This window comes from Columba livia, chromosome 2 (assembly GCF_036013475.1).
Source record: "Columba livia isolate bColLiv1 breed racing homer chromosome 2, bColLiv1.pat.W.v2, whole genome shotgun sequence".
NCBI lineage: Eukaryota > Metazoa > Chordata > Aves > Columbiformes > Columbidae > Columba > Columba livia.
In genome coordinates this window covers 109,322,721-109,349,310 of record NC_088603.1, presented here as the reverse complement: position 1 = coordinate 109,349,310, position 26,590 = coordinate 109,322,721, and the positions used below count along the sequence as shown (strand labels likewise).

The following is a 26,590-nucleotide window of genomic DNA, read 5'->3' as shown; positions in this document are numbered from 1 at the left end:
AATGGTATGTCACTTCTGAGTATAATGTCCTTTTCCATTTACTAAAAATTGCATATTTTATGTCAGAAGAGACCAAAACTTAACAATCATTTAAGTTGATATCAGCTTGGCTATTCTTTTAAGGGAAGCATGATTAAACTGACAATATTTCAATTTGGATTACTTTTTTTTGGAACATACCCTTTTTAATGACAATAATTGTAATTTAATAGTCTGCCCACCTGTCAGTTTCTACATGTATTGCCTGGCTTATTTGTGGTAGTGACATTTTTGGTATGTTTAGAAACGCGGCAGGATATCTTAGATCATAGAACAGAATCATAGAATAGTTTGGGTTGGAAGGGACCTTCAAAGGCCAACTAGTCCAGCCCCCTGCAATGAGCAGGGTCATCTTCAACTAGATCAGGTTGCTCAGAGCCCCGTCCAGCCTGGTCTTGAATGTCTCCAGGGATGGGGCATCTACCACCTCTCTGGGCAACCTGGGCCAGTGTTTCACCACCCTCACTGTAAAAAATTTCTTCTTCATGTCTAGCCTGAATCTCCCCTCCTTTAGGATTATAGGATCTCCTGAGCTGGAAAGGATCCACAAGGATCATCAAGTCCATCTCCTGTCCCTTCATTTGACAACCCCACAGTTCACACCATGTGTCAGAGGTTGTTGTGCAGTCTCTTCTTGAACACTGACAGGCTTGGGGCTGTGACACCTCCCTGGGGAGCCTGTTCCAGTGCTCCACCACCCTTTTGTTATTTTAAACCGGTTATCCCTTGTCCTATTATAACAAGCCCTATTAGAAAGTCTGTCCCCATGTTTCTTACAGGCTCCTTTTAAGTACTGAAAGGCCACCATAATGTCTCCTCGGAGCCTTCTCTTCTCCAGGCTGAACAACCCCAGCTTTCTTGGCCTGTCGTCATAAGAAAGGTGTTCTAGCCCTCTGATCATTTTGGTGGCCTCCTCTGGACCCTCTTCAAGATCACTCATTGAGTCTTTGTCTGTGGGTCCAATTCAGTTAGTTCAGGGTCGTAATTTCTGCCAGTGAACTGTAGGAAGGAGTTTGTGCTTAGAATCTACAAGCTTTGTCTGTGAGTGTGTTGGAATAATGAAGTGCTTAAAACCTCTCAGAGAAGAAGTAGCTAAGCTCCACGTTTTTGAATTGTAGAAATTATTTTGAGATCTTCTGCTCAGGTGTTGCCTGTGTTTTCTTTTCTAGAGTTCAGGTATTTGATTTTGTTCAAAGTCATGTCATTCTTCAAAAAAGGCACTTTTATGCAACTTTATTAAAAGCAGTTAATTCTCCATTATCTGGCAGTAATATGTTTAGTAGAAAACTTCCGACTGGTTTGGCTGATGGCTTCCCAATCTTTTAAGACTTTGGTTCCACCAGTAGTTTTTTTTCTTTATAGGAAGGAGATGCTTTGAAATTTTGAATGGACTTGCTCTGGATGCTCTGCTGAATCTGAGAGCCAAATCCATCCCCTGTCCAGTCTGTTGCTGTGGATCAGCAATATCAACTTCAAGTGCCATCAGAGTGCTGTTGGACATTTAGAAGGCCACATGCTGTGACTTGTAGCTGAGCAATTCTTTTATTGCAGAACTGGTTTCTGCAAAATTTGGTGGCTTTCAGATTTTTCTCATTGCTGTCTTGTATTTTGTTGTTGCTGCCTGATTCACTTGGGGACAACATTGGCACAGCTTGAAATTTTAGTGTGGACAGGAGGCAGAACTAGAATGAAAAGTAGCTTTTCTTTGTCATCCATATGGAGTTAAAGCTATATTTATCGCAATTTCACTCCAGTGAGATTGAGAGGGAGAAATGGACAGAATTTAGGAAGATGATACATGGGAGAGAAAAGCAGAATCAGTGTCCACAGACAGCAATGCAACAGACGGGAGAATGCAGAGGCAAGAAGTGGTGAATAATTTGCTCACCTCAAGGTTTGTTCTAAAATCAAAATCAGTGCTCTGCCAGGGTTTGTTCAGCCTCAGGAAATTGCGATATAATATTACAGGCTGCATGTTATCCTTCTGACATGTTTGCATTCTGTATCTTTCTCTTTCTGCTGAAATAACTGCAGTAAAGATATGGTACGTAGTGTCCTTCTACGTCTGTCCCAAGGTCAAGTATAACATAGTTTCTAAACTTTGTATTCCTCGTTGTACTTCCTGAGACTGGTTACAAGAGGCAATTAGAGTTAACTTTCCAAGCAAAAGGGAAGTATTGAAAAAAAAAAAATGAATTCACAACCTGGATTTGAGCATGAACTTCTTGAGCGTTGGTTGCAAATGTACCTTCTAATGTTACTAGCATATTTTCTTCTATTCCACATAAACATTCTTGGAATGTTCAAAGCTAAGGCTGCCAAAGTTTGGAGAGGTTTACTTTTGAGCGTACTTAATTCAAACTACAAGAACGGTCTATTTATTTTGTGACCTATTTATAGCCATTAAACAAACCATGACAAATGGATCTGCTTTACTTAATTCACTACATTTGGTGGAAGATTAAGAGCATGGAAAATACATTCATGAAAATAGGTATGTCTGATACCATGCAGATCTTTGTATACTGCAGCACTAACATTTTAAAAATAAAAGCAGTAGTTTTTAAGACAAAGAATTGAAAATAAAATTATTATTAGGTAACTACTTTGGCAGACCAAATATTGGGGGGATTTGGTTATGTCTTATTGCGAGGTATATGATAACATTTGTGAATCTCCAAAAATACTATAAACATGAAAAGATGTGATTAACGTTCTGTGTCATTTAAATGATAATAACAACACAGTTTGAGATTTTATTTTATTATATTTTAGTTTTAAGGTGTTCTCAACTAATTGAAAGAGATGATGTATTCTTCCATAACACAGTGTATTTATATTTTCTGTGTAACAAAGCTGCTAATGGAAATTCTCTTTTTGCTTCTCAGGTCGTTTTTGAAGTGGTCACTTCAGGTCACCCAGGATATGTGGCTATTGATGAAGTAAAAGTTTTAGGACATCCATGTAGTAAGTAATCTATCTGCTGTTTTAAAGCCACCCCTCTAAAATGAATGTGCGACTGTGCCTCAATAAATGTGGGGAAGAAGACACGGAAAATGTCAGAAAATAATGTCAGTGCTATAAATACAGGCTGAGCATGTACAAAGTGTTGCTGGCACTTGAGCACTTGCACTTGGCTTTAAAGACACCTCTTGTGTGCACCGTGTGTACAGCGCTTGGCGTAAGCCCCAAAGCCTCACTGGGCCATCTAGTGACTCCTTCGGAATAAAAGTCATCAAGATTTGTTGACCAGTTTTCTGTGGGCGTCAAAAATTCAGTATAGCCACGAGCTGATGCATTAGTGAGAGCAGATGAGCAATAAAAGACCTGAATATAAATGTGTTTTTTTTTTTTTTCCAAGGCTTAGAAGGAAGAAAACTCAGCTGGCTGGGGGGTGAGGTTTTGCTAAGCAAGTTTACTTAGGTTACTTCCCCAGGTATTGTGCTTTGGGTTGATGGCTTAATTTCTGCACTGTTTTACTTGCTTATGTTTCAGATATGTTTCTGTATCCCATTATTAAGGATATGTAATAAACTCTCCTAAGTTGTTTTGAAATTGATGTCAAAACAAAACTTTGTAATTTAAAGCTTTAAGATAGTAATCCATATGTACTTGGACAGACTACTTAAATAAACAACTATTTAACTATTTTGCTATTTATTAAATAAGGTGTATTAAGATGTTACATGGATTTGTAGGTTGTAATCTTATTGACCAAAGGACTGAGAGGGGAAAAAGGCACCAACTTCTGTGTAATTGTTCACCTTCCTCTTTTACCATACTATAATGCATTCTTTGCAGCTTGTAAGTAAGAGCCACAATTTAAAATAGAAAGTGGTTTATCGGTTAGTTAGAGCACCTCATAAAAATGGTTTTAGTGTTAGTGGCAAGAAGATACAGACACATCTTCAAATACAGAGACAGTTATGCAGAATCAGCAGCTGTTATTTCTGAATCACTTACTTCTAATAAACACAGCAGGCTCTCATGTTGTTAGGCAGTATTTGTGCTTCTGCATTTTGAATTTATATCTTTGGTTCATGTAGGATAAGTCTAAAGCAGCATTTTATCTGCTTAATAATTTTTTTATACAGATTTTGAGAGGTTTGATCTATGCATTTGTACCAATCAATTCTCAAAACCTGCAAGCAGTTCTTCTTAATGTGGAGATTGAGTTATACCCCATAGTGCATAAAGTTCTAACGTGACAGTGCTGAAATGCAGAAACTTTAATGAGCAGTTCTTTGATGAAATAATGAAAATGTTAGAAATTAAGACATCAAACCAGTTACATTGTCTACAAGAAAATTGAAAAAGTGTGAAAATTGGAATAGAACTACCATGTCTCTAAAATTCTGCAAGACTCATAATGCTATTCTTTCAGTATATTGCCAGAAAAAATAATTCTGTAATTATTAACTCTTTAAACATTGATTGAAGTGGGAAAAATGTTTGCTAGGCAGTTGTCTGGGTAATACGGACAAAGACAAAGCAGAAAGCTCGTAGTACATATGCAGAACTGAAAGGGATGGCTTGTGGTGGGTGCGTGAGGTTTTTTGTGTGTGTGTGTTTGTTTTTTGAAACCTAATGCCTCTCTGTACTTAAGCAATACCTGGTAATTCAGAGGGGATAGTTTTCTAGAGTTTCTAGAGTTTTGGAGGACCAAGAAAAAAAAAAGAGTGGCGTAAAAGCAGAAGTCAGATGCTAATAGTTTGATAGACAAAGAAGAGCATTATTTTGGCCTAAAGTCTGTCTGTCCTAATTGTTAAGAGTTTAAGAAAAAAACCCAACAATATGTTTAATAAAATATTTCCTTCCATAGTTAGGTATTAATTTAGGATATTTCATTCCATCTCCTCCTTCTTATACTGCCTGACACTGAATATTAAGCAACTTTTTCTTGAATTCTGGCAGCTGGTGATTTATTAATTAAAATTGCAGTTTCTCCCAGTCATAAGGTCTTTTAAGAAAATGTCATCAACACTTTGAATGGCTGTGATGCTCTGCTAGACACTGTATGTTTAGTTTGCCAGTTCATTGCCAGTACTAACATTCCATGTCTGAAAGCAACATTCAGAGCCTGGCTTACCTGCTAGTGCAAAAAGTCCCCTTGCCTGCAATAGGATTTGAATGGTTGGGGAATACTGTATTTTCAAGGACAGGTTTCTGTATCAAATTTCTATGTTTTTCTCTGTCACATGCTTGACTCTTTCCAGTAAAACAAAGATGCAAATGCTATCTAATGTTATCTTTCCTCCTTCAGTTCTTATTTGAATATCTGTTTCATTTTTTAGGCTATTTGTAGCTGGATTGCTTTTTTACTGGGAGTGTTTTCTCTTTCTAAATGAGAATTGATTGTGGGGTTTGGTGTGAGTGGTTTTTTCTTTTATTTTTTTCTCTTTTTTTGTTTGTTTGTTTGTTTGTTTCTGCAGTGTTGTTGAAAAGAATTATATTTACAGAATACAGCTGTAGTTGGAGAGAAGGGCTGTGTTAGTATTTTACCTCTTTGGTGTGCTACATTTTTACAGCATCTCTTCTATAGACACTGTACTTGGTTAAAAAAAAGAAAAGGCAAAACACACACACAAAAAACTAAAATGACCAAAAAAACCCCCACAAAACCAAAAAGAACCAACCAAACTAACTAATCCCCAAAACAAACAAAAAAACAAAACCCCAAACTACAAAAACCTGTTTGACTGACAATGTCACTCAGCATCTTACTGTTTTGTCTAGTTGATAGTGTAAGTATATCTAATAAGTTTTTGTTCAAAACATAATTAATTTCCAATCTGATCTTGATTAATAGAGTGTTATTCAAAGAGAGATGCTGCGCTAAGATAATTTACACAGCATGAACAATTAAATAACACCATTCTGCTGTTTCGCAGGTGTGGAAGTAAACCAGCCTAAAATCTAATGTCTGGTCAGTGATTTGGACCTTTTAAAGCAGGGATATTTAATTTGTTCAGTGTATTATTCATAGCCAGTAGTTCCATGTTTAATAACTTCAATACTACATCTTCTTTGAACAGCAAAAACTCCGCATTTCTTGCGTCTTCAGAGTGTGGAAGTCAATGCGGGACAGTTTGCTACTTTTCAATGCACTGCCAATGGTGGAACAGACTCAAGTGACAGACTCTGGTTACAGGTAATTTCTGTCTTTCATAATCCATGGAGATTTGAGGGGAGGGGAGTTCATCACTGAAAGGATGGTAAAACATGAAAAATGATAGGGCTGTCTGTTTCATCAATATTAGATTTTATAGTGCCTTTGAACTGCTGCATAGTAGGATGTTCTGTTGTAGAAATTGATACTGGAAGATTTTGCTCCCTTGTTTCAATAGGATGCCTTATTAAAAATAAAGATACTGGTTTTGTTAGATATGGTCATGAGTAAAGGCTAAATCCCCAAGGAAGAGCACACGACTTTCCCATATTTTCTGTGCTGCAATATTACACACAGTGATCTTCTTGGGTTACTTTTTCCTCTGTTCAGCATTTTCATTTAAAATTGCATTCTTACTTTTTAAGTCTGGAGAAGACCAGTACGACAGTCAAATCTGATCTTCTCTATTATAGAGCCAAAGACTCTTAACTATATTAATTGAATCCATAATTTTTTACCTACTACATAACCTGGCTTCTAGATAGATGTCAGATCTTGATTTAAAGAATGTCTCCAACTAATCTTATTTCAGTAAAGACAGCCTCCCCTTATCCATTTGTATCAAAAACATGCATCTTACTTGATCTCTCTTAGTAATGGGGGTGCAAGTTTAATTGCTTCTTTGCTGCCATCGTTACAGAGTTGTCTATTCCCTACAGCAAACAATAGTCTGTATTTGGACTTAGTATCAGGATATACCAATGTCCAGATCCCTATGTTTTCCATACATGAAAAACAACATGCTAGAACTGGGACAGTGTCTGTGAGAATGAAATAAGGATGCCTAAAACAATGCCTGAGGAGATCAGTCAGATGAAATTGCAGTATGTGGAAAAAGGAGGGATAACAGAAATTGAAGCAATAGTAACAGGTAGGACTCAGGAGATTAAATTCTCTATTTTTGTTGCTTAAACAGTGTCAGGCTTTTATTATAGCTTTCCTTTGACATTGCACTTGGTGTAACATTTCATCAAGCATTTAAAAAATGATTCACTTAAGTGCGACAGGTTAAACAGCTGTGTGGTTACAAGAAAACCAGTACACAACCACGTGAGTAAAACCACTTGAAGTCAAAGACTTGTGTTTATCTGTATGTGAATGACAGACTTTTATGTCTATCCAGAAAGAGCCTGATCATATACAGTAGAAGGCAATGGAAATCTCCTTTGTTTTTATTTGTGTTTTTGGCGATATTTTTAGCCTCTGTGTTTAGGCTGATATTTCTTTAATGCTCCAGCCCTTTAAAGCCAGTATTACAGTGCTGAATTGGTAGAATTAGTCTCCTGTCTTTCCTACACCACTGAGATTTTTTGGAAGAATAATTTTTCCCATCATGAAAAGAGTTTAGCACATATGGGAAGGTCATGGGTTGCTATTTCATCAGTGATAACCTTTCTGGAACCTTTGAATTTTTTTAAAATTAAAGGTAGAATTCAGTACAGGGAAATCCTGATTCCATTCAGATTTTCCATAGATTTCAGGACAGCTTTAGCATTTTTGCACAGAATTTAGGTCACACCTAAATTCTTTGCGAGGCTGGAATGTAATTTCTTTGTTTTAGAAATTAAATATCTGTCTAGATTTTAGGAAGTATGCAGTCATTCTTCTTAACAGCAGTAGCCGTTCCAGAATATTTTTGCTGAGTTTATTTAGGTGATTTCTTGTTTATACAGGATTATGAAATATTTTTTTCCTCTCTATGAAGGATAAGAAGGCAGTGACAGATTGACTTTTTGAGCAATTTTATCTTCCTTCAGGGCCGCTGTTCATTTATCCTGACCATACAACTACAGGTCCCTCTGGTAATCAGTCCAAGGTTGTGCAAATTCCAGGTGTGCCTTTTTATAAGAATATTTTTTAAATTGCCATGATCTCCAGGTTAGCTTGGATTTATTTTTTTACTTGCTTGCCAGTTTCCACAGGTGTCTGCTTCAACTTACAGTAAAACTGATCAGACAATTCCATGTGTGGGATGCTGCAAATCAAGGCTATGTGATACGGTTCCCAACGGGATTAGCTGTATTTTAGTGTACTAAGTCACTAACTGAGTGACAGATCCCCAGACCTTGCAGTTCTCCATCCATCAGCTGAGACCATCTGTTTTCATGGTGTGATATTGGGGAATTTTGTATATGCCTGCTTATGACATCTCATGACACTGCCACAGGACCATGAGTAAAACACAACTATCTGTAATAGCTGTCAGAGAACATGAGATCTTCTATGTCATATAACTAGTTAAATGGACATTAAAGATCATTTTGTTCCCAGTAACAGTAGAACCAATATTCAACTGTAAAACATTTCAGTGAAAGTTATTATTTCCTACACTAGAGTCAGAGTAAGATGAGCACTGTTCTCTGGAGACATTGATGCTAGCACTCAGGTAACAGAGATTCAGGTTTTAGCGGTGCTAAAAACAGGTCATGCAATCTCCCTGATATGCCTTGTTTGTCCACCAGTAATATTAAGCCCTTTCTACCATCCTTTTGGTGGTTTGTTTCCTTAAATTTATAGAACCTTACGGGTAAACCAGACTAAATAAATAAATACAGTTGTGTGATATTTATCAGGGGCTTCTCAGCATTTCTGCCACATGAATCATATCAGGAGGGCTAATCTGTTTGGTTTTGGCAGTTCCAAAATATCCTGAGATAATTTACTCCCAAATGATTTCCAGTGCCTGACAGGTTTGTTTTTTTTCAGATTCACACTGTTAAATTGCCAGGGTGAAATCACAAACCCACTGAACTCAGTGAGGTTTCTGATTGTTTCCAGTGGTTGGCAGGATTTTACTCCTCTACTTCTGTCTCTTTTCTATAGCGCCTCTCAGCTTGTATGTAGCAGAAGACTTCAAGTTTAGTAGTACACATTTTTCTGATGAACAAATACTTTCATTTTTACAGTCTGTTGAACTGTGAAAGATACATGTTCCTTAAAACAAATGAATAATTGTGACCTAGTTGGTTATTTTAGTCACCTTGTCTTTGCTGAGTAGTTTTTATAAACGACATAGATGTTCTTAGTTTAATAATGTCCAGGCCTTGAAGCAGTCTTAAGTGAAATCCATAGACTGTATTTTATTTCCTTCCTTTTTTTATTTTTCCTAAGCCTATCCCACTCTTATTCCCCATGGAATACGAAGTCGCTTAATTTATGGAGTGTTATGGAAGCTTTTGCAGTTGAAAGGGTGATGGGGGAACCACAATTCACAGTTTAGCTGCCCAAATTAGACCACTGAGCCATGAAATTTGTTTTGTGATGCTGTGGTCTGTATTTACTCTCTTGGGAAAAGGAAGACAGAAACTGTTTACCTGTTCCATAGTGCAGTGCTTTGCAAGAAAAGCGTTTTTCCTGATCCTGCTAGGCAGCCACGCACCCTAGTGCACGAGCTGTGATTGCGGGATTGTCAGATAATTTGGCAAGAAATTGTGGGTGTTTTCAGTGGTATTGTTTCAAGTTAAAGAACAAGTTAAAGACTCAAGAACACAACACAGCATCATACCAGTTTTTGTTGTTGTTGTAAGTAGTGTCCAATTAGAAGGTCATTGACTAGATTGTATGTTTATGAATTGCTGTCCTCATTAGCTTATATTCTAAACAGAAACATACCATAAAAATAAATCTGATTACACTAATGAAGGAATGTTTATAATTAACAGATGTGTCTCATCTGCTTACATTTTCTTTATCACATCTGTGAACAACACAGGTTATTGTCAGTATGTCAGACTCCATTCCGTTGAATGACTGAGCAAAAACGCCGTTCCTGTGCTCTTTCCTGTGCTCCCACTCTAAGAGCTGTAGTAATTGTTGTAACTTTCCTTTAATTAGACATATTCCTCTTTGAAACTATAATCTCCATATGTTGACACCAACAAAAAGGTAAAGCACTAGGGATTAAGGGATCCGGGAATACCAAGGAATAGAAATACACTTCAGGAAAAAACCCAGCACATTTGTAGGTGGGAGACAGAATTTCCACAGAAATTAACATGAGGGAAACAAAACAGCTAATGGTCAAGTGAAAGCAGCTGAAGTAATGTCTTCTGAAAAGTGTGTGCTAGTGTTAGTATTTAGTAAATTGGCACAAGAAACACAAATCTGTATTATAGGAAAAAGAGAGTGGAATTCTTTTTTGGATGTAACCTTCTTTTGGCGTAGCCTAGAACATTGAAACATCAAATATTTTGCTTTCCACCAACGTCTTTGAGCCAGGAATCTAAATTGTAGCTTGCAAATAGAATGAAGTTCAGAGAAGCAAAGATTTACTTTAAAACAGAGAAATTTCTTCCACTGCGAGCTGAAGGTATATACATATGGAGATATTTCTTGTCTGCAAGTGTATGAAGTTTGAACTGTCATGTATTGAGTATTTACATATGTAAAATATTCTGTGTAGTAGTAGCTAAAATTAAAATTAGTAAGTGAAAACTGCTTAGATATTAAAATAAATGTTTCCAAGGCAATACTTGGGAAAATTTGTGCCTCTGCACAAGTTTGAACACCTTGAACCTACCTTTTTTAAGCCACATATGAAAGCGGGTGTTTTGTTTGCTTGGTTTGGTTTTTGTTTTTGTGGTTTTTTGTTTTGTTTTGTTTGTTTCTGTGTTTTTTGGTTTGGTTTGGTTTTTTGTGGTTTTGTTTGTTTGGTAGTGTTTTTTTTGTTTTGTTTTGTTTTCTGCAGAATGCCTGTCTCATTCAGTGTAATGGACATATACAGTTAATGCGTGGGTTCCTTTGCACAAGTGTATTTAGGGCTTCACTTTGCTTACTAAATACAATACAAATCAATTCTAAAAATGGGTTTATTAATTTTCTAATGGAATATTTTCTGCTGTTCTTAGTGCTTCACAGTATTAAGTTGTTTCCATGAAGTGGATTGATATGATCTTTCTTTTTAGTCAAAGAAGATAGACCCTGAGAAGCGAAAGCAAGATGTATCCTTTACTTTTGGAAACAGTCCCTGAGACATTTGGACCTGATTCTCTGCATAGAATAGAATAATAGAATCATAGTATCATAGAATGCTAGGGATTGGAAGGCACCTTGAAAGATCATCTAGTCCAATCCCCCTGCCAGAGCAGGAACACGTAGGTGAGATTACACAGGAAGGTGTCCAGACGGATTTTGAATGTCTCCAGAGTAGGAGACTCAACAACCTCCCTGGGCAGCCTGTTCCAGTGCTCTGTCACCCTTACTGAGAAGAAGTTTCTTCTCAAGTTTAAGTGGAACCTCTTATGTTCTAGCTTAAACCCATTACCCCTTGTCCTGCCATTGGTTGTCACCAAGAAGAGCCTGGCTCCATCCTCGTGACACTCACCCTTTACATATTTGTAAACATTAATAAGGTCACCCCTCAGTCTCTTCTTCTCCAAGCTAAAGAGACCCAGCTCCCTCAGCCTCTCCTCATAAGGGAGATGCTCCACTCCCTTAATCATCTTTGTTGCCCTATGCTGGACTCTCTCCAGCAGTTCCCTGTCCTTCTTGAACTGAGGAGCCCAGAACTGGACACAATATTCCAGGTGGGGTCTCACCAGGGCAGAGTAGAGGCGAAGGAGAACCTCTCTCGACCTACTAACCACCCCCCTTCTAATACACCCCAGGATGCCATTGGCCTTCCTGGCCACAAGGGCACAGTGCTGGCTCATGGTCATCCTGCTGTCCACCAGGATCCCCAGGTTCCTCTCCCCTACACTCCTCTACATACAAAGCACTGAGCACTTTCCCTGCTCTCAGTATCTGCTGATGTTAGTTGCAATAGTGAGCGGCCAGTTCATCGGGGAATTGACTTTAAAGACCAAAATAAAGCATCTATAATATCAGTTTACAGTTAGAAGAGTCTTGGGAAAAGTTTAACTGACATGACATAAGGTCTGTGTGACACAGATTCTGCAATTGGCTGGTTTTTTCCTTAGCTTCTCAGGCCTGGTTCTGTCTGTTCATTTCCCCACCCTTATCTGCCCCTTCTCCTATTTTGTGGCTGTTTCATTCAGTTCCCTCTGTGTGCTACTTGTTCTTAGAAAGATCTAGTGTGACTTCAGGGAAATTGCTGTTCAGATGATACCTGGGCATCACGAAATTCCATTTTAATATCAAATCAAATCTTTTTATATTAGCTGCCAAAGATTTGTTGTACCATCACTAAACGTGTGACAATTGCATTTTTCAGAGACTTGTGCCTTGACTTGGTGTGGGTAGTCTTACTTGAGAGAGGTTTCTCAAACAGTGGAAAGCTACAGTTGACGAGAAAGGTCATCACTTTACTTAAGTGATGTATTTTTCCTAGACTCATTCTAAAATGTGGCTGAAAATAAAATAATTATTTAAAAATATAATTCTCAGATACATAACTTCTTTGCAGAAATGCAGACCTAGGATTGAAAATTTTTTGGAGATAAGCAAATAACAATAGGATTGCAGGATATGTGTCAGCTGTAGTAAATGGTACAATCAGACTTAGAATAGAAAGAGACCAGTGGGTATTTTCTGATAGAAGGGGAGAGGGTGAAATCTTTCATGCCTATGATTTATGCATGCAGAACTCATGCTAATTCATTTGCAGCCATGAAACGAAGAACAGTAGCACTCTAAAGGCCAGTCTTCTCTACCCTATATAAATACTTTATTATATGTTAATAACAGATTTGGTTTTTCCTCTTGTATATCCTGAAAACTGTCTTTTCCCTTTATTCAGTGTATCTTCTTTTGTATCTTCTGTAATGTTTTGCTGAAGGTATTAGGAGTATGAAAGATTTTATTCCTCTACATACAAAACTTCAAAACCTGCATTCATTATTTATTATTTATTCAAAGGAAGAGATACAATCCTGTGTCAGATGGAGTTCTGGAAAGCAAATTGTTTTCCTTAGGACTATGTGTATACACACACATGAGAGGTATCAAAAACATCCTTGTGAGATATAGAACCAGTGCAATGACTCCTGGCAAATTATGAAAATAAAATATATTTATAGGATATACAAAATAGTTTGTGTGTGTGTGCGTGTGCTTGTTTATGTAAATCAGGTAAAGTATTCCAGAAGGTGAACTGAAGTGTTAAAGTTTCAGAGAATTTTTTGTTATTCTGTAAACTCTGAGGCTTTGACATAATCACCGTTTCCATTGCTAAGTCTGGAAGTGCGTGGGGAAAGAATGTTTCTGCCATTTCGGGAGTATTAAGGTAGTGAAGCAGTATCTTATCTGTTAAAATTAAATGTATGTTTAATGTAAACTGTACAATGAGATAGGCCTAGAGAAGATGTTCTTCCGAATATAGAAAAAAGAACAGTTTAGGTTTGATCATTAGGTGCTTTTGTGTACTACAAGAGTGCAGGAGATCATTCTTCATGCTGCTCGTAAATAGCTCAGTCTATGGAGACTACTCAAACCACTTAGTTCGTAGCAAATTGACTTGAGAAGAGCTTTGATGACATCAGTCAACTTAATATTTTGCAAAGACTAGACACATCTGGATGCATGTGCACCCTGTGTTGTTTTTGGTGGTTTTTTTTTTAGATAACCTGAGGTGATTTTACTGTTAAAAGAATAATTAGTGCCCTGTAGGAAGGGACACTCTCTATTACTGAATATTACTCTCTATTACTTTTCTTTAAATTCTGGAAACATTTAATATTGTTTCCAGCTTTAGGTATGTTAATTTCTGTGCCTCTGCTCCAGTATACATTTAGTACCTTTCTTGCAGTCAATATTGTATATTTTCAGTTAATAGTCATTAAACTGTTTAAGTTGCTTTTCATTAGTTGCATAGTAATCTTACTATATGACAGAAAAGGTTTTGAGAACAGCAGAATGTAAGAAGCTTGTGATGTGTGTCATGTTTGTGTTACCTGATGTCTAAGAAGCTGTGATGTGCCTTAGGTATGAATTGTTTGATGCCTGGAATATACTTCAGCTTATGTTTTGGGTAACCTTGCAGAACTGTGCTGTTTATTTTTACAGACATGGTGCGAAGTGAAATACTTCTTCAAATTTGCCTGGGTTTTGTTGGGAGGCTTTAAGGTCTTTGAGTAGAAATGACAAAGTAACCCAGGTGTGGATCACCTGACAATTCTTACCGATTTCTTTACCTTAGGCTGAAAAAGAAGGAAAGAATGAAACAAAACAAAACTGTGTTTATATTTGGCTAATAGAAAAACTTCTGCATCTGTTAGAAATTATGTATAGCATTCACTATGTGTACTGATTGTAACAGATAATAATGCATTATACCAGTCACTAGTAGTGTACCCTAGGGATCGATACTGGGACAAATACTGTTTAGCCTCTTTGTTACTGCCTGGATGACACCATAGTGCAGCCTCTGCAAGTTCAGAGACTGTACAAAATTGGTAGGAGTGGCTGTCACACCAGGGGTCAGGCTGCCATTCAAAGGGACCTTGACAGGGTGGAGAAATGGGCAGAGAGGAACTCCATGGAATTCATTAAAGGGAAGTGCAAAGTCCTGCCCCAGGGAAGGAATAAACCCCATGCGCCACTACACACTGGGGCTTGACAGGCTGGAAAGCAGCTTTGCAGAGAACCTGGTGATAGTGGTGGACAGGTTGACCATGAGCTGGCCATGTGCCCTTGCAGCAATGAAGGCTGATATCTTCCTGGGCTGCATTAGGAGGAGCGTTGTCAGCAATTAAAGGGAGGTGATTCCTCCCCTTCTGCTCAGCACTAGAGTGACACATCTGGAGTGCTGGTTCCAATTCTGGGCTCCCCAGTACAAGAGAGATAGGAAAACTTTGGAGGAGGATGAAGGGACTGGAGGATCTGACATGCAAGGAAAGAGCTGGGACTCTTCAGTGTGGAGAAGGGACTCTCCTCCTCCATCCCTATCCATCCCCACATACATTCTCATTTGATGAAGTGACACATAAGAAAAGTTGTTCTGTGCTTACCTGCTTAGTCTAAGCTTTTTGGTATTCTTATCTGAATTGGAAAATGAAGCAACCCAAGTAATGTTATCTTTTCAGTTTGATGCGTTAATCTTCCAGTTATTCTGGAGTGTTAAATAATATAGTACATGGTGATTAGCAAACCTGAGACAATGCAACAGTTGACCTGTGCCGCGGGGGGCTGCTTAAATTCAGCTTGCTTTTAAAGAGGACATTAGGAATGCCTGTTTCTGGACCCTAAAGACTACCTTGATATGAAACACAGCTCAGCAGCAGTAGAATTGCTTAGGGACACATTCACATTAGGCAATTGATGAAGTAAATTCAATAAGCTTTCTGTGCTATGTTTTTGCACCTTCGGGAGAAAGAAACAGTGACCTTTACAATGAATTCTCTAGTTAAAATGTACAAACTTACTGCTGGGAGGTATCATGTTCAAATTGGAGTTGAATGGAGGCTTCTTTTGTAAGACCAAGGGCTTTTGAAGCTGTTTTGAGGCAAGGAGAACCAGAGTAAAGATGAAATTAAATTAAGCCCAGAGGGAAGATGATAGGAAGGAAACAGAGCATAGGAGGAGGTGTGCGTTGAGGATGGGAGTTGTTAACTGTGTGACTGACTCAGTAATTAAGATTAAAACACCTCCAGCTGAACACCTCTATGTTAGCTTCTCTGTTATAGGAACTAGTGTGTGCCTGACGTATTACTGGTTATTACTGCTATGGTTGTCTTCATTCACAAATTGCACTGTCGCTGTTGAGCAGTTTACTATAGCTTTCTTTAACCAGAGGCCTGTGTCTGTTCTTGCCTTTCAGTCCTCCCATTTGAAAGGATCTTTTCAGGAGGCCGCTGCCTCTATGTGTGCTTCCTTCTTGACTGCTACTTCCTTACCTACGTTGTAGGTCTCGCCATCACTTTGGTTTTGCCTGCTATTCTGGGTTGTCCCCAGAACTTGCAAGTTCAGTTTTCTTCATCCTGTGCCACTTTTCTTCCCAACAAGATGACACTTTTCCAGTGAAGAGAATGTGGGATGTGACCACACTGTCCTGTTGTGTACTTGGGTAGAAAAGTCAGACAAACACCTGCATTATTATACTTTGTGTGTGCAGATGAAAATGATGCTAATGATTTTACTTTCTCATTTTCGCCTCATCACCCTGCTCCTTCCCAGCCCCTCTGTAAGCCTGCTATCTGCAGAACTCCAAGCCAGAGTATTTAAAATCTTCTGTATGTTCTCTTCATTATTTAGCAAGGTGTTCATCCTAAGTCTTGACTTTTTTAATGGAAATAAAAGAATGATGAGAAGTAGTACTTAGCGTTGCGTATTTAAAAAAAGTAAGATGCAGTATATATTAAATGACTTTTCAAGTAGGGCTACAGGTTTAGCAAAATGCTTAGCAGATACATGGATCATTGCCATAATTTCTATCTAAAATATAAAACTCTCGGTTAGAGAGAGGTTTCATAGTGCTCTGTTTTCTCCAGATGTTTCTGAGGATGTAGTTCCCTACAAGCCATTTTGTATTCTATTGTGTGCTTTTAAATATGAATGGAAGGAAGATTTTTGTGAGCACTGTCTCTTCTCATTCACTCTGGAATTTAATGTAAAAATGAAAAAATAGATAGTAGATTGAGCAGGGTTTGAGTTTTGTGGGTTTTTTTGTTTGTTCCTTTTTTGGTTTTTGTTTTCTTTTTTCCCTTTTAAAATCCCCACATAGGAATAACAGATTTGTTCCTGTCATAATGATACAAAACAATTTCGATATGTAAGTACAGAGTAACTGCTTTGGGTAATTTACACTGAGTCTAACGACTCCAGAAAATGCAGTAATGTCTTTGTTTGCTTTCTATGTGTTTAATTCCATCTTCAAATAGATGTCGTTGCTTAATATTTGATAATGTGACTACTCGATGTGTAACTTTACTAATATTTTACAATATTACCTGACAGCTCCAGCCAGCGTGTAGGTTTAGTCATAAGAAACAAAGATTTATGGAGAGCTATGTGATTTGAAGAAAAGACTCAGTTATCAAACATTAAAATATTGAAAGCTGGAGTCTTTTTTGAAAGGTACAGTAATAACATTTTGCTTGAATGCCCATTAGTTACACATAGAGTGCAATTCTGCCTCATAGCAGAATAATTCCAAATAGGACAATAATAATCTTTTTCTGTCATGGATTCATTGCTTGAATGAAATACACTTGTTAACTTACACAGATGGAATAAATACAGGATAATCACAGGATCTGTGGTGGTTCTAATCTAGATTGACAAACAGTTGTCTTGGTTATGAAAGCAATTCTAGAAATTCAGAGGAAAAGCCAACTGTCTTAATTATTAGAATGATATGAACTCTGTGAAGCAATTTTGTTGAGGTATTAATTACTATTTGCTTTAGATTTTATACATATTTTAAACAAAATTACTACTGGCACTACTGATATTATTTGAAATCCCACTAGTATGACTCTAATCACAGTTTTATAACTGTGCATATTTGAAAGTGGGAGAATGCAAATCCTTTCTTTTATTAAATGTGTGAAAAGCCACTTAATCTGCCTGTGTGGACAGAGGGTGACTGACCAATGTTTCCTTTTAAGTGTCTTCTGGCAAAATTGTTGAAATATACCTTAAGAGTGATTAATGCAGTGGTAGTGCTGCTAATGACGTCCCAGAACTTCAATCCCTTTGAATTACTGCTGCTTTTTTGTTAAAAGTATTTCTGAAAGGTTTAATACATATCTTGCTGCTGCTAAATTGCTGTTCATTTAGAAGACTTAGCGCTAGTTCATTGCCTAAACGAGACTGCAAGTCTGATTTAAATAACCATCAACCTATTTCTTTTCATTCTAGCTTGCCTAAAATGGAAAAATAATGTTCATTTTAAAGTGCTTTAAGCTGTCTCTGTATGCATTTAGTATGCCGGTACTAGGAATATGGATTTTCAAGCTGTATATAACCTGAGATTAAATTAAGATTTTTTTTTAATATCCCTATATATTAAGTAACATGTTGTTTAATAGAAAAATTATTCTTACAAGTGACTTACCAGTTATATATTTTCATTAGGTGGCTTTAAAAGCATTTTTGAATATGTGTATATATATATATATTTATAATAAAAGCTTTCTCTGAGCATTTGAAAATGTACAAGTTGCTCAGCAGCCAGTGGAATCTGTTATTTTCATTCTGGGGTCTCAACATCTCACAATCTTTGTTTTGTGGTCCAAATTCTTCTGCACTAAGAAGGTTAGATATCTCTGCCCTGGGGATGTGGCCTTTGCGATCCAGACAGGTCTAGAATTAAATCATTATGGGCAGTTTCCTCTTTCCAAAGAATGAAGTGTCCTGTTCATGTAGTTCTCCGAGTCCCAGAGGCAGGAAAGAGCTACAGGCTCAATCTGTAACAGACCCTCAGTCTTTCACATGGCAAAGCGGAGCTAAAGCAAAAAAAAATGAACTGTATTTATCTCTGAATTGTATTCAAAACAACCAAACACACACCCATAAACCAGAAGGACACTACGAAGTTGCTCCAACAATGTGTTTTAATGGGTTTTAATATAGAGTACTGCCATGTTTCATTCTATAATAAATAATGAATTTTATACTGTTTTCTGGGATGAGATTAGTAAATTACAGACTTTTTTTCCCCCCATTTAGTTTTCAATAAGATATGATATATTTTTGAAGCCTCAGGCTTCCACTAAATCTGCAAGACCTATCAGTAAATTTCAAAATCTGTCTTAAAATAACTGAGATTAAGATTTTAATGACTATAATTAGTAAAGCAATAGATCATAAGTAACCTGTTTTATTATGGAACTTCAGAATGTTGCATTAGTGACTATTAAAAACTTATTTTTGTGAATGCTGCTAAAAAGTATTCTTTTAAAAAAATGTAGTGGGATGTTCAGATACGTTCAATAAATGAATATTCATATAATATATGTAAGTTACATCTAGCCATTCTCAATGAAATAGCTGTTGACAGTTGGCACTAGGAGCTCATAATTTATCATGCCATGTGCTTAAAGGGCCTGTTAATATGGCAAAGGAAATATTATTGACGTTCTCCTCCAAATTTTGATAGTTAACTAACCCATACCTGTGTAGCTTCCTGAAGACACTTTTTTATCACAGCTCAAAGAGGACAAATTATAAAGAACATTGTTTCAGACTAAAGATAGTCTTCTGCCTTTTGTCTGTTGCTGAAAGAAGCGTTTGGGAGCAGTTGTAGGTGTGTCTTTATTATTTGCTTGGTTGGTTGATGGTTTTGTTAGTTTGTTTGCTTTTTTACTGTACAGCATTTTTTTTTTTTAAACTCTCTTTTCCAGTGCCTCTGGATGGAACTTTTCTTGTACCTGAATTCATTACCTTCATTACCACTCCGTTGTACTCAGGCTTAAATCAATTAGGCATCTCTCTTACTCATTTGTGATTGTCCCAGAAGAGAGGGAAGATTTACTTTCTTGAGCTGTGTTTTTTCTTGTGGAAAGTAAAGCAATTACGTTTCTTGGTCTTTGTCTGTTCTATTTTTTCCTTGAAAATATTTTTCCCGAAGAGACTAGAGAAATAAATCTGTGGGGTTTTTCTCCTTTGAATTATAGTAGAAAAATGTCATGCCAGTGATTTCTGAGGGACCATTTGAGCTCTAACATGTAATTAAACAGTCTATGCTTTGCCTCTGTAAGTTTGTAATGTTTCATAGAATCATAGAATGTCCTGAGTTGCAAGGGACACACAGGGATCATCGAGTCCTTCTCCTGTCCCTTCATATGACAACCCCACAGTTCCCACCATGTGTCTGAGAGCATTGTCCGGTCTCTTCTTGAACACTGTCAGGCTTGGGACCTTGACACCTCCCTGGGGAGCCTGTTCCAGTGCTCCACCACCCTCTGGGGGAAGAACCCTTTCCTAATGTCCAACCTGAACCTCCCCTGGCACATCTTCATGACATTCCCTTTTCTGACATTGGTTGATAAAGAGAAGAGATTCGTGCCTGCCCCTCCTCCCCTTGTGAGGAAGCTGTAGACCGTGATGAGGTTTCCCCTCAGTCTCCTCTTCTCCAAGCTGAACAAACCAAGTGACTTTAGCAGCTCCTCATACGGCTTCCTCTCCAAACCCTTCACCAACTTTGTAGCCCTTCAGACATGTCAGGCAAGATAATCGTTATTAATAATAATCTCACATATACTTTACAAGTGTGTTATAATAATAAAAAAGACTTTTTATTATGAAGCTCCTTTATGAATTTTGAAGCCACCATTAATAACCTGTTTCACATCTGGATTTTGGTGGGAGGCAAAAAGGCATAAATCCTCTGTAGAGCCAAGCTGAGTTACGTTTAAGGCTCATGGAGCTTGTTCATTTCAGCAAAATGATGTGTGCCTCTAAAATGTGCATTGGGTTCTCTCCTTTTCAGTCAAAATTATTGACAAGTGAATGGATAGCATGTGTTGCACGGCCGTATAGTCAATTATTTGATCAAATTAAGATTTCCTGGTGTAGAACAGAACTTGAGACATTTGAAATCCCTTTACCTTTTTCTGCTTTAAACAGGCTTCTGTTTTGGGTGGGAACAAGAAATAATTCCTAAAATATTTACACAGTTCTTCAGTTGTGTCATAACTCACATGAGTCTCAGTAAATTCTGGATGCAGGTGCCCTGTGTGGAAGGGTGGGTGTGCTGTGCAGGCTGAGTGCAGAGGGGCTTATTCACACTCTGAATGAGATGAGCTAGTTTAGAGACTAGAATTAGTGTGTGGCAGTATGTTGTTCCCTAGAGAAGAACTTACCCTATTTCTTGGCAATATAAAATGGCCTGTGTAAAGCTTCTTGATATTGAGACTAGAAAAAAGGAAAAACTAACATGGGTCAGTGTAATGTAAGGACATGACTTGGCTATGAACAGGGTCGTTAAGAGTCTGAAAGCTGCAGAAACACCCTTTAATTCCATGTGGTTTGTGACTGGTTAGCAGCTCTGATAATTAGGATTGATCAGTTATTGTCTTAGGCAAAAAATAATGTTGCTTTTAAGAAATATTTTTTCTCCAAAATCATAAGTAACACACTCTGCTTGCTTCCACTATCTGCAACCATTCTCATTAGAAGGATATTAAAGTGGCGAAACAAGTAAAAATAGTGGTTTTGAAACAGTAGTTTGAAATATTTCTTTCAAAACTTTTGGTTTGGTTTGGTTTGTTGGTTTTTAGGTTTGTTTTGGTTTGTTTTTTTTGGTGACTGCCACCGCGTCAGAGAATCCAGTTTATCAGCAGCTCAGAATTCCAGGAATTTTAAGGAGCTGGCAATTATCTGGAGTAATTCTCAAGCAACAATTTAAGACTGAGTAATTTTTAAGGCGTGATCGTACATTCTTCTTTGAGCATATTACAAGCTTTTTTTTTTTTTTCTTTTAGATAAGCTGTGCATCACCCACATTTATTTTTGAAGAGGAAATTACCTTACTGTTAATTATGCTGCTTCTTTGGCATTAATGGCACGATTGACTTGTTTTTGTGATTTATTTATGAGTTTAATTTTATGTAGCTGGTATTTGAAACTCTCTGGTTATAAGTGGTATTTTAAGGGTACTTTAAATATAGTGGCAAGTAAAGACCATAACAAACTGAGGTCAGTATTTCCTATATAGGTCTTAAATTCTGCTGGACAAACTACAAACTCCAGGGCAGAAAAACAGACATCTCCAGCTGTGTTGATGGTTTATAGAAGCTCGGTATGCAGGACCCTTGACCTGCTACAAGCTTCTGAAGTCACAAAAACGTAGTAAAAATAACCGGTATCATTAAATAGCATCGGACTGTGCATACGCCTTCCTGGAGAGAGTGTCTTTTGGGAGATGCTGCTTGGGATTCTCCAGTTTCCCTTGATGTTTCCATAATGGCCATAGCCCTTGGTTTGTTGAAATGCGTGTGTTTCTGTGAGAAGTGCCTCTTTCTTGTTTGTGTGTTTTGAGTAAATGTCACTAGATTTTGTATATTTTTTTTTTTACAGCCAGCTCTGGTAATTTGATGATTTTGTATTTTCTGAGGGCTTTGCGTGTTCATAGTGCATGTATCCTATTTCGAGTTCTGATAAGGATCTGAGAGCCAGGTCTCACTGCCCTCATCTTTGTGTCAGAGGACATTGATGTCATCATTGTCCTTTTCTGTCTGGTACCTTCCCTTTTCCCCTCCTCCAGGCATGCACTGGATCACATGAAGGAGGAGGCCAGAACATGAAGCTCATGCTGGGCCTTGTGCTCCTCAGCTGTTACAAAGCTCGTTTTCTCGTGCCATGCGTGCAAGATGTTGAATTGAGGGCAAGACACTGCACTGAGGTAGAAACAGCCCAGTTCCTGGTATCATGCTGAGGAAGTGAGAGATGGAGACAACTTTGGCTTTGTTGGTCATCGCCTGGTGAATCTGTGCCTGGTCTCTTCCATCTGAGGCGCTGATAACCCTGTGTATAGGTGCTGCTGTATCAGAACCGTCCACTGACACTTCCCTGCAAGCTGTGCAAGGTGTATGTGCCACATAGCAGATGCACAGGGGAAGAGAAAGAGGAGACTGGCTATGCTGGGTTTCATGTTTCTTTAAACGAAGTAACTTTAAATATTTGTGTAAAGCAAGCCAAGCAAGTAAATGTTACATTGCTCTTAAATCTTTCTATTAGTTAATCTATAAAGAGTTGAAAGCAGCTGTTCCAGATGAATGGTCACCCACTGATGATGAATGGTTTAACTCGCATGGGAAGGCAGTAAAGCCTCACACAGCGTAAACATCTGCAAAAGTGACGTCCAGACTTCTGCTTTTATTTTACATGTCCTCTTGGGGAACCTGAGAGAAATAAAATCGGTTTTCAGTATATTTTTTAAATACTAAATATGACTAATAATATTCTTTGTTTTTGTTTCTTTGCCTAGGGTATTTATGTAAGAGATGCACCTTTGAAGGACATAAAAGTGTTCAACTTTCGCCGATTTGTAGCCCTTTTTAGCGTGGTAAATGCCACGAAGCGGGACGCTGGCAACTATCGCTGCATGATTCGGACAGAAGGAGGAGTTGGTGTATCAAACTATGCAGAACTGATAGTCAAAGGTATTTCACAATTTAAAAAATCAGTGTTTGTATGCTCAGTGTATGGAATGAGGACCTGCAATTTCTAATGCAGTGAGAATGTCACCCAGAGCCTGTTAAAGTCGATAAGAGATTCAATGAATAGACTCTCTTTATGTAAATCTTAAGAGCCTCTCCAACTGTAACAAGAGAATGACAGAAGAAGCCAGGACTAATTAACTAGTTGCTTGTTGATCGATGTTGTAAATAATTCCCCAAAATGCACTGTCTAGAACTATATGTCTTTAAGAGTATATTTACAAGATCTTTTTTAAAAGATGTGAACATAATACTGGCTGTTTACCTCCTTTATGGAGATTGCATTCTAAAAATATGTTTACTGCAAAATATGAAGGATTTACATTAAATTTGACACATAAAATACACATATTTCAGCATATGGAGGGATATTTTTAAAAAACAGGAGGAAACTCTTAAATGTAAATAGAATGCAGATAGGTATGTCCATCCTTGTAACAGAAAACTAAAACAATTTTTAAACAGTCATGTTATTTAAATTGCATTTTGATTGCTTTTTACAGTTATAGTAGTATTTTAGAGGAATACAATATGACCAGATTCTGTAGCACCCAAGCTGTGGAGCCACATTATTGTTACATGTCTTCCCATTCTGGTCTGTTCTGTGTCTGACAAATACGAAGTGAGATGAAGAACTAGGGGCTCTTTTTCTCTTTCTAAAAACAATTTGATGCAAGTTGGCAAGGAGTGCACAAGTGCCCTAAATTTAAAACCACCACAGGTGAGGAAATTTCCTCTGGGAATTAGGAAGGATACACTTGCATCTATTATGCATCCTCTAATTTTAGAAACAGTATCCCTCGTTGGATAGAACTTTTTTCTTTTGTGGGTAGCATTCGGATTATCATGGATGATATCATTATAGCATTTCTAATAGAATTAGGAACAAGAAATTATTTTTTGTGTAATATCTTCTTACCACTCTGCTTTCCAAATTCTGTTCTAGGTTTTGTCTTGTGGGTTAAGATACAAATTAACATTTCTTATGACTTAGTCATCTAATGGAAAAATCAGTACCTATTGCAGTGTAAGAACTTGTACAGTTCTGGTTGCAGACAGCAGACTAGATAAGGGACTTTTGTTATTAGTTGATCTGGGATTTTCTGTTTTCTTTCTCCTGACTATTTTAAGTTATTTATATCTTTATAAACCTATATGGGATTTGGCAGGACTTTTTAAAGATGTGACCCTTTTCCTAAAGGCAACTTATGTGTAGGGCAATAATCAAAGTGTGAGATAACTGTTACATCTGAAAATGTAGCATGGATCTTGTTTCTGAAATCAGTATGGAAAGCATGTCTATCAGAAGCAAGCAATAAAGGAGGGGTTTGAAGGACAGGAGGCACAGTGACATAAATAAAGAATCAGGTCAAGACATTAAAAAAGCAAAGGAAAAATGTTGAGGGGAAAAAACACCCCATGAAACAAAGTGTGAAGAACAGTTGAGTTTACATTAAGAAGACCTATAGGAAGGTTAACAGGCTGTAGATAAGGATGAGCTTTACGAATCGAATAAAAATTGAGGGGGATATTTAAGAAGAAAATGAGGAGCGAAATAATGGAGAGTTGATATGGGTAGCACAGTGTATGTGAGATGAGCCGGGCTTGATTAGATAGGAGGAAAGTTTGGCTATGGGTTAGACTGAGAAATAATAGATTCCCAGTAGAAGATGCAAGAGAGCCATAAAGAAGAAGGAACCATTTTCTAAAAGTAAGAACATAGTTTTAGTGGATGTGGTTCAGAGAAAGTGGAGGGAAGCAGGACAAGACGAGGAAGAGACTGCGAATCACCAGTGTGTGAAGATAACATGACAAAACAAATCGTAGTGTGAAAACTTAGATGAGCTACCCTGTTTCCCTGAAAGTAAGACAGGGTCTTATATTAATTTTTGTTCCAAAACTTACCACTTTTTTTTACATGTATAGCTGCCTAGTCACTTTTTAAACTGACTTTTTAAATGAACTTTAACTAGGGCTTATTTTTGGAGGAGGACCTGTATTTCAAGCATCCTCAAAAATCCTGAGAGGTCATGCTAGGGCTTATTTTTGGAGTAGGTCTTATTTTCAGGGAAACAGCGTATTTGAATAGACAGATGAAGAAAGAAACAAACAGAGAAGGTGAGATGAGAATATAATTATAAAGTGTGGTGGAAAAAATGAGGCTATTTCAGCCCAAGCAAAAATAGCATGAAATGGAAATAAAAGGAGTGACCAAAAGTGGAAATGTATAGGAGTCAGCAAAGAGGGCAAAAAAGGGTGGAGTATGAATCCCAACAGGAATGATGAAGCATTTTTTAGACCCAACATCAGTGGGAACGAGGAGGAAGGGAGACTGCCTGAAAGAGACAGATGGAAGACTGACTGCAAGCAGTGGCTGGAGGTACAGAAAGCCAGAGGAGTTAGATTTTTTTAAAAAATGTCTTCGAGTTAGAGTGTTTTAATTTATTCGTGCTGCTTTTGTGGTGCAGTAAATGAAATTATGAGGCATATCATTAAAGCATTTGTGCTTACCCAGATTCTTTCTGAAAATTTGCACTGGGCGCTGTGAACAAGTGGCTGGCCTTCGGGTGTAATCCCATTAGCTACTTGTAGAGTAGCAAAGTAATTATGGTAATCCCCATTGCCTGTATTGGAGCTTTTATGAGACCACCTGCAGACCATTCCTTCTGACCTAAAAAGACCCATTTTAAATGTTGTGCTATAAAACCTTAGATGACTATACTGTAATAGCAGCATTAGGGACTCATTAGTAAGTATGCTTTGTTATTATTGATGGTGTATAATTAAGAAATTGTATTTCCTAATTTTTTCAGCAGCTTTTCTGCAATGTTAGTTAGCAGAATTCAAAGATAATGGATTGATTTCAGTGCAGCTATATCTTCTTTTAATCCATTACATTCGATAAATCATGAAAAAATGTACGTTTACCCTTACTGCATGTAGTGCTTACTATACTTGGGAATTACTGATGGCTTAATAATAGTATGTGTAGAAACTGTGGTGTAATTACTCCCCACTCTTTGTTGGAAACAATGAATCTAATTCTCTTCTTATTTATGCTGGTGTAACTAACCTGTTTTAAGAGGAACTTCCCTGGAATTACATTGCTATGATGACAGGAGAGCCAAACCTAGCGTTTCTAAGTTAAAGAGAATCAGTTCTTCACATTTATTGTTTTTTGTTTCATTCTGGCTTCTGAACTTGTAACTCAAGTTGGAAATAAGTAAATCCTGCATTAGAGTTGGGATCTTTTCAAAATATCTCTGCTTTTATGTAGCTTTTGCACAGTACAGTGGGTTACAACTCTATACAACGTTCAGTC

General features: G+C 37.5%; 1 protein-coding gene across 18 annotated transcripts in view; it reads left to right on the top strand.

The window, feature by feature from the left end:
• The window catches only part of PTPRM (protein tyrosine phosphatase receptor type M), a 471,207-nt gene that overhangs the window by 159,946 nt on the left and 284,671 nt on the right, over window positions 1-26,590 (top strand). For all 18 annotated transcript variants that reach the window (XM_065053179.1, XM_065053178.1, XM_065053173.1 and 15 more), the window contains exons 4-6: window positions 2,928-3,006; window positions 6,075-6,190; window positions 23,037-23,211. In XM_065053179.1, coding sequence (XP_064909251.1) covers window positions 2,928-3,006; window positions 6,075-6,190; window positions 23,037-23,211 — 370 coding nt within the window. The remainder of the gene's footprint in view (window positions 1-2,927; window positions 3,007-6,074; window positions 6,191-23,036; window positions 23,212-26,590) is intronic.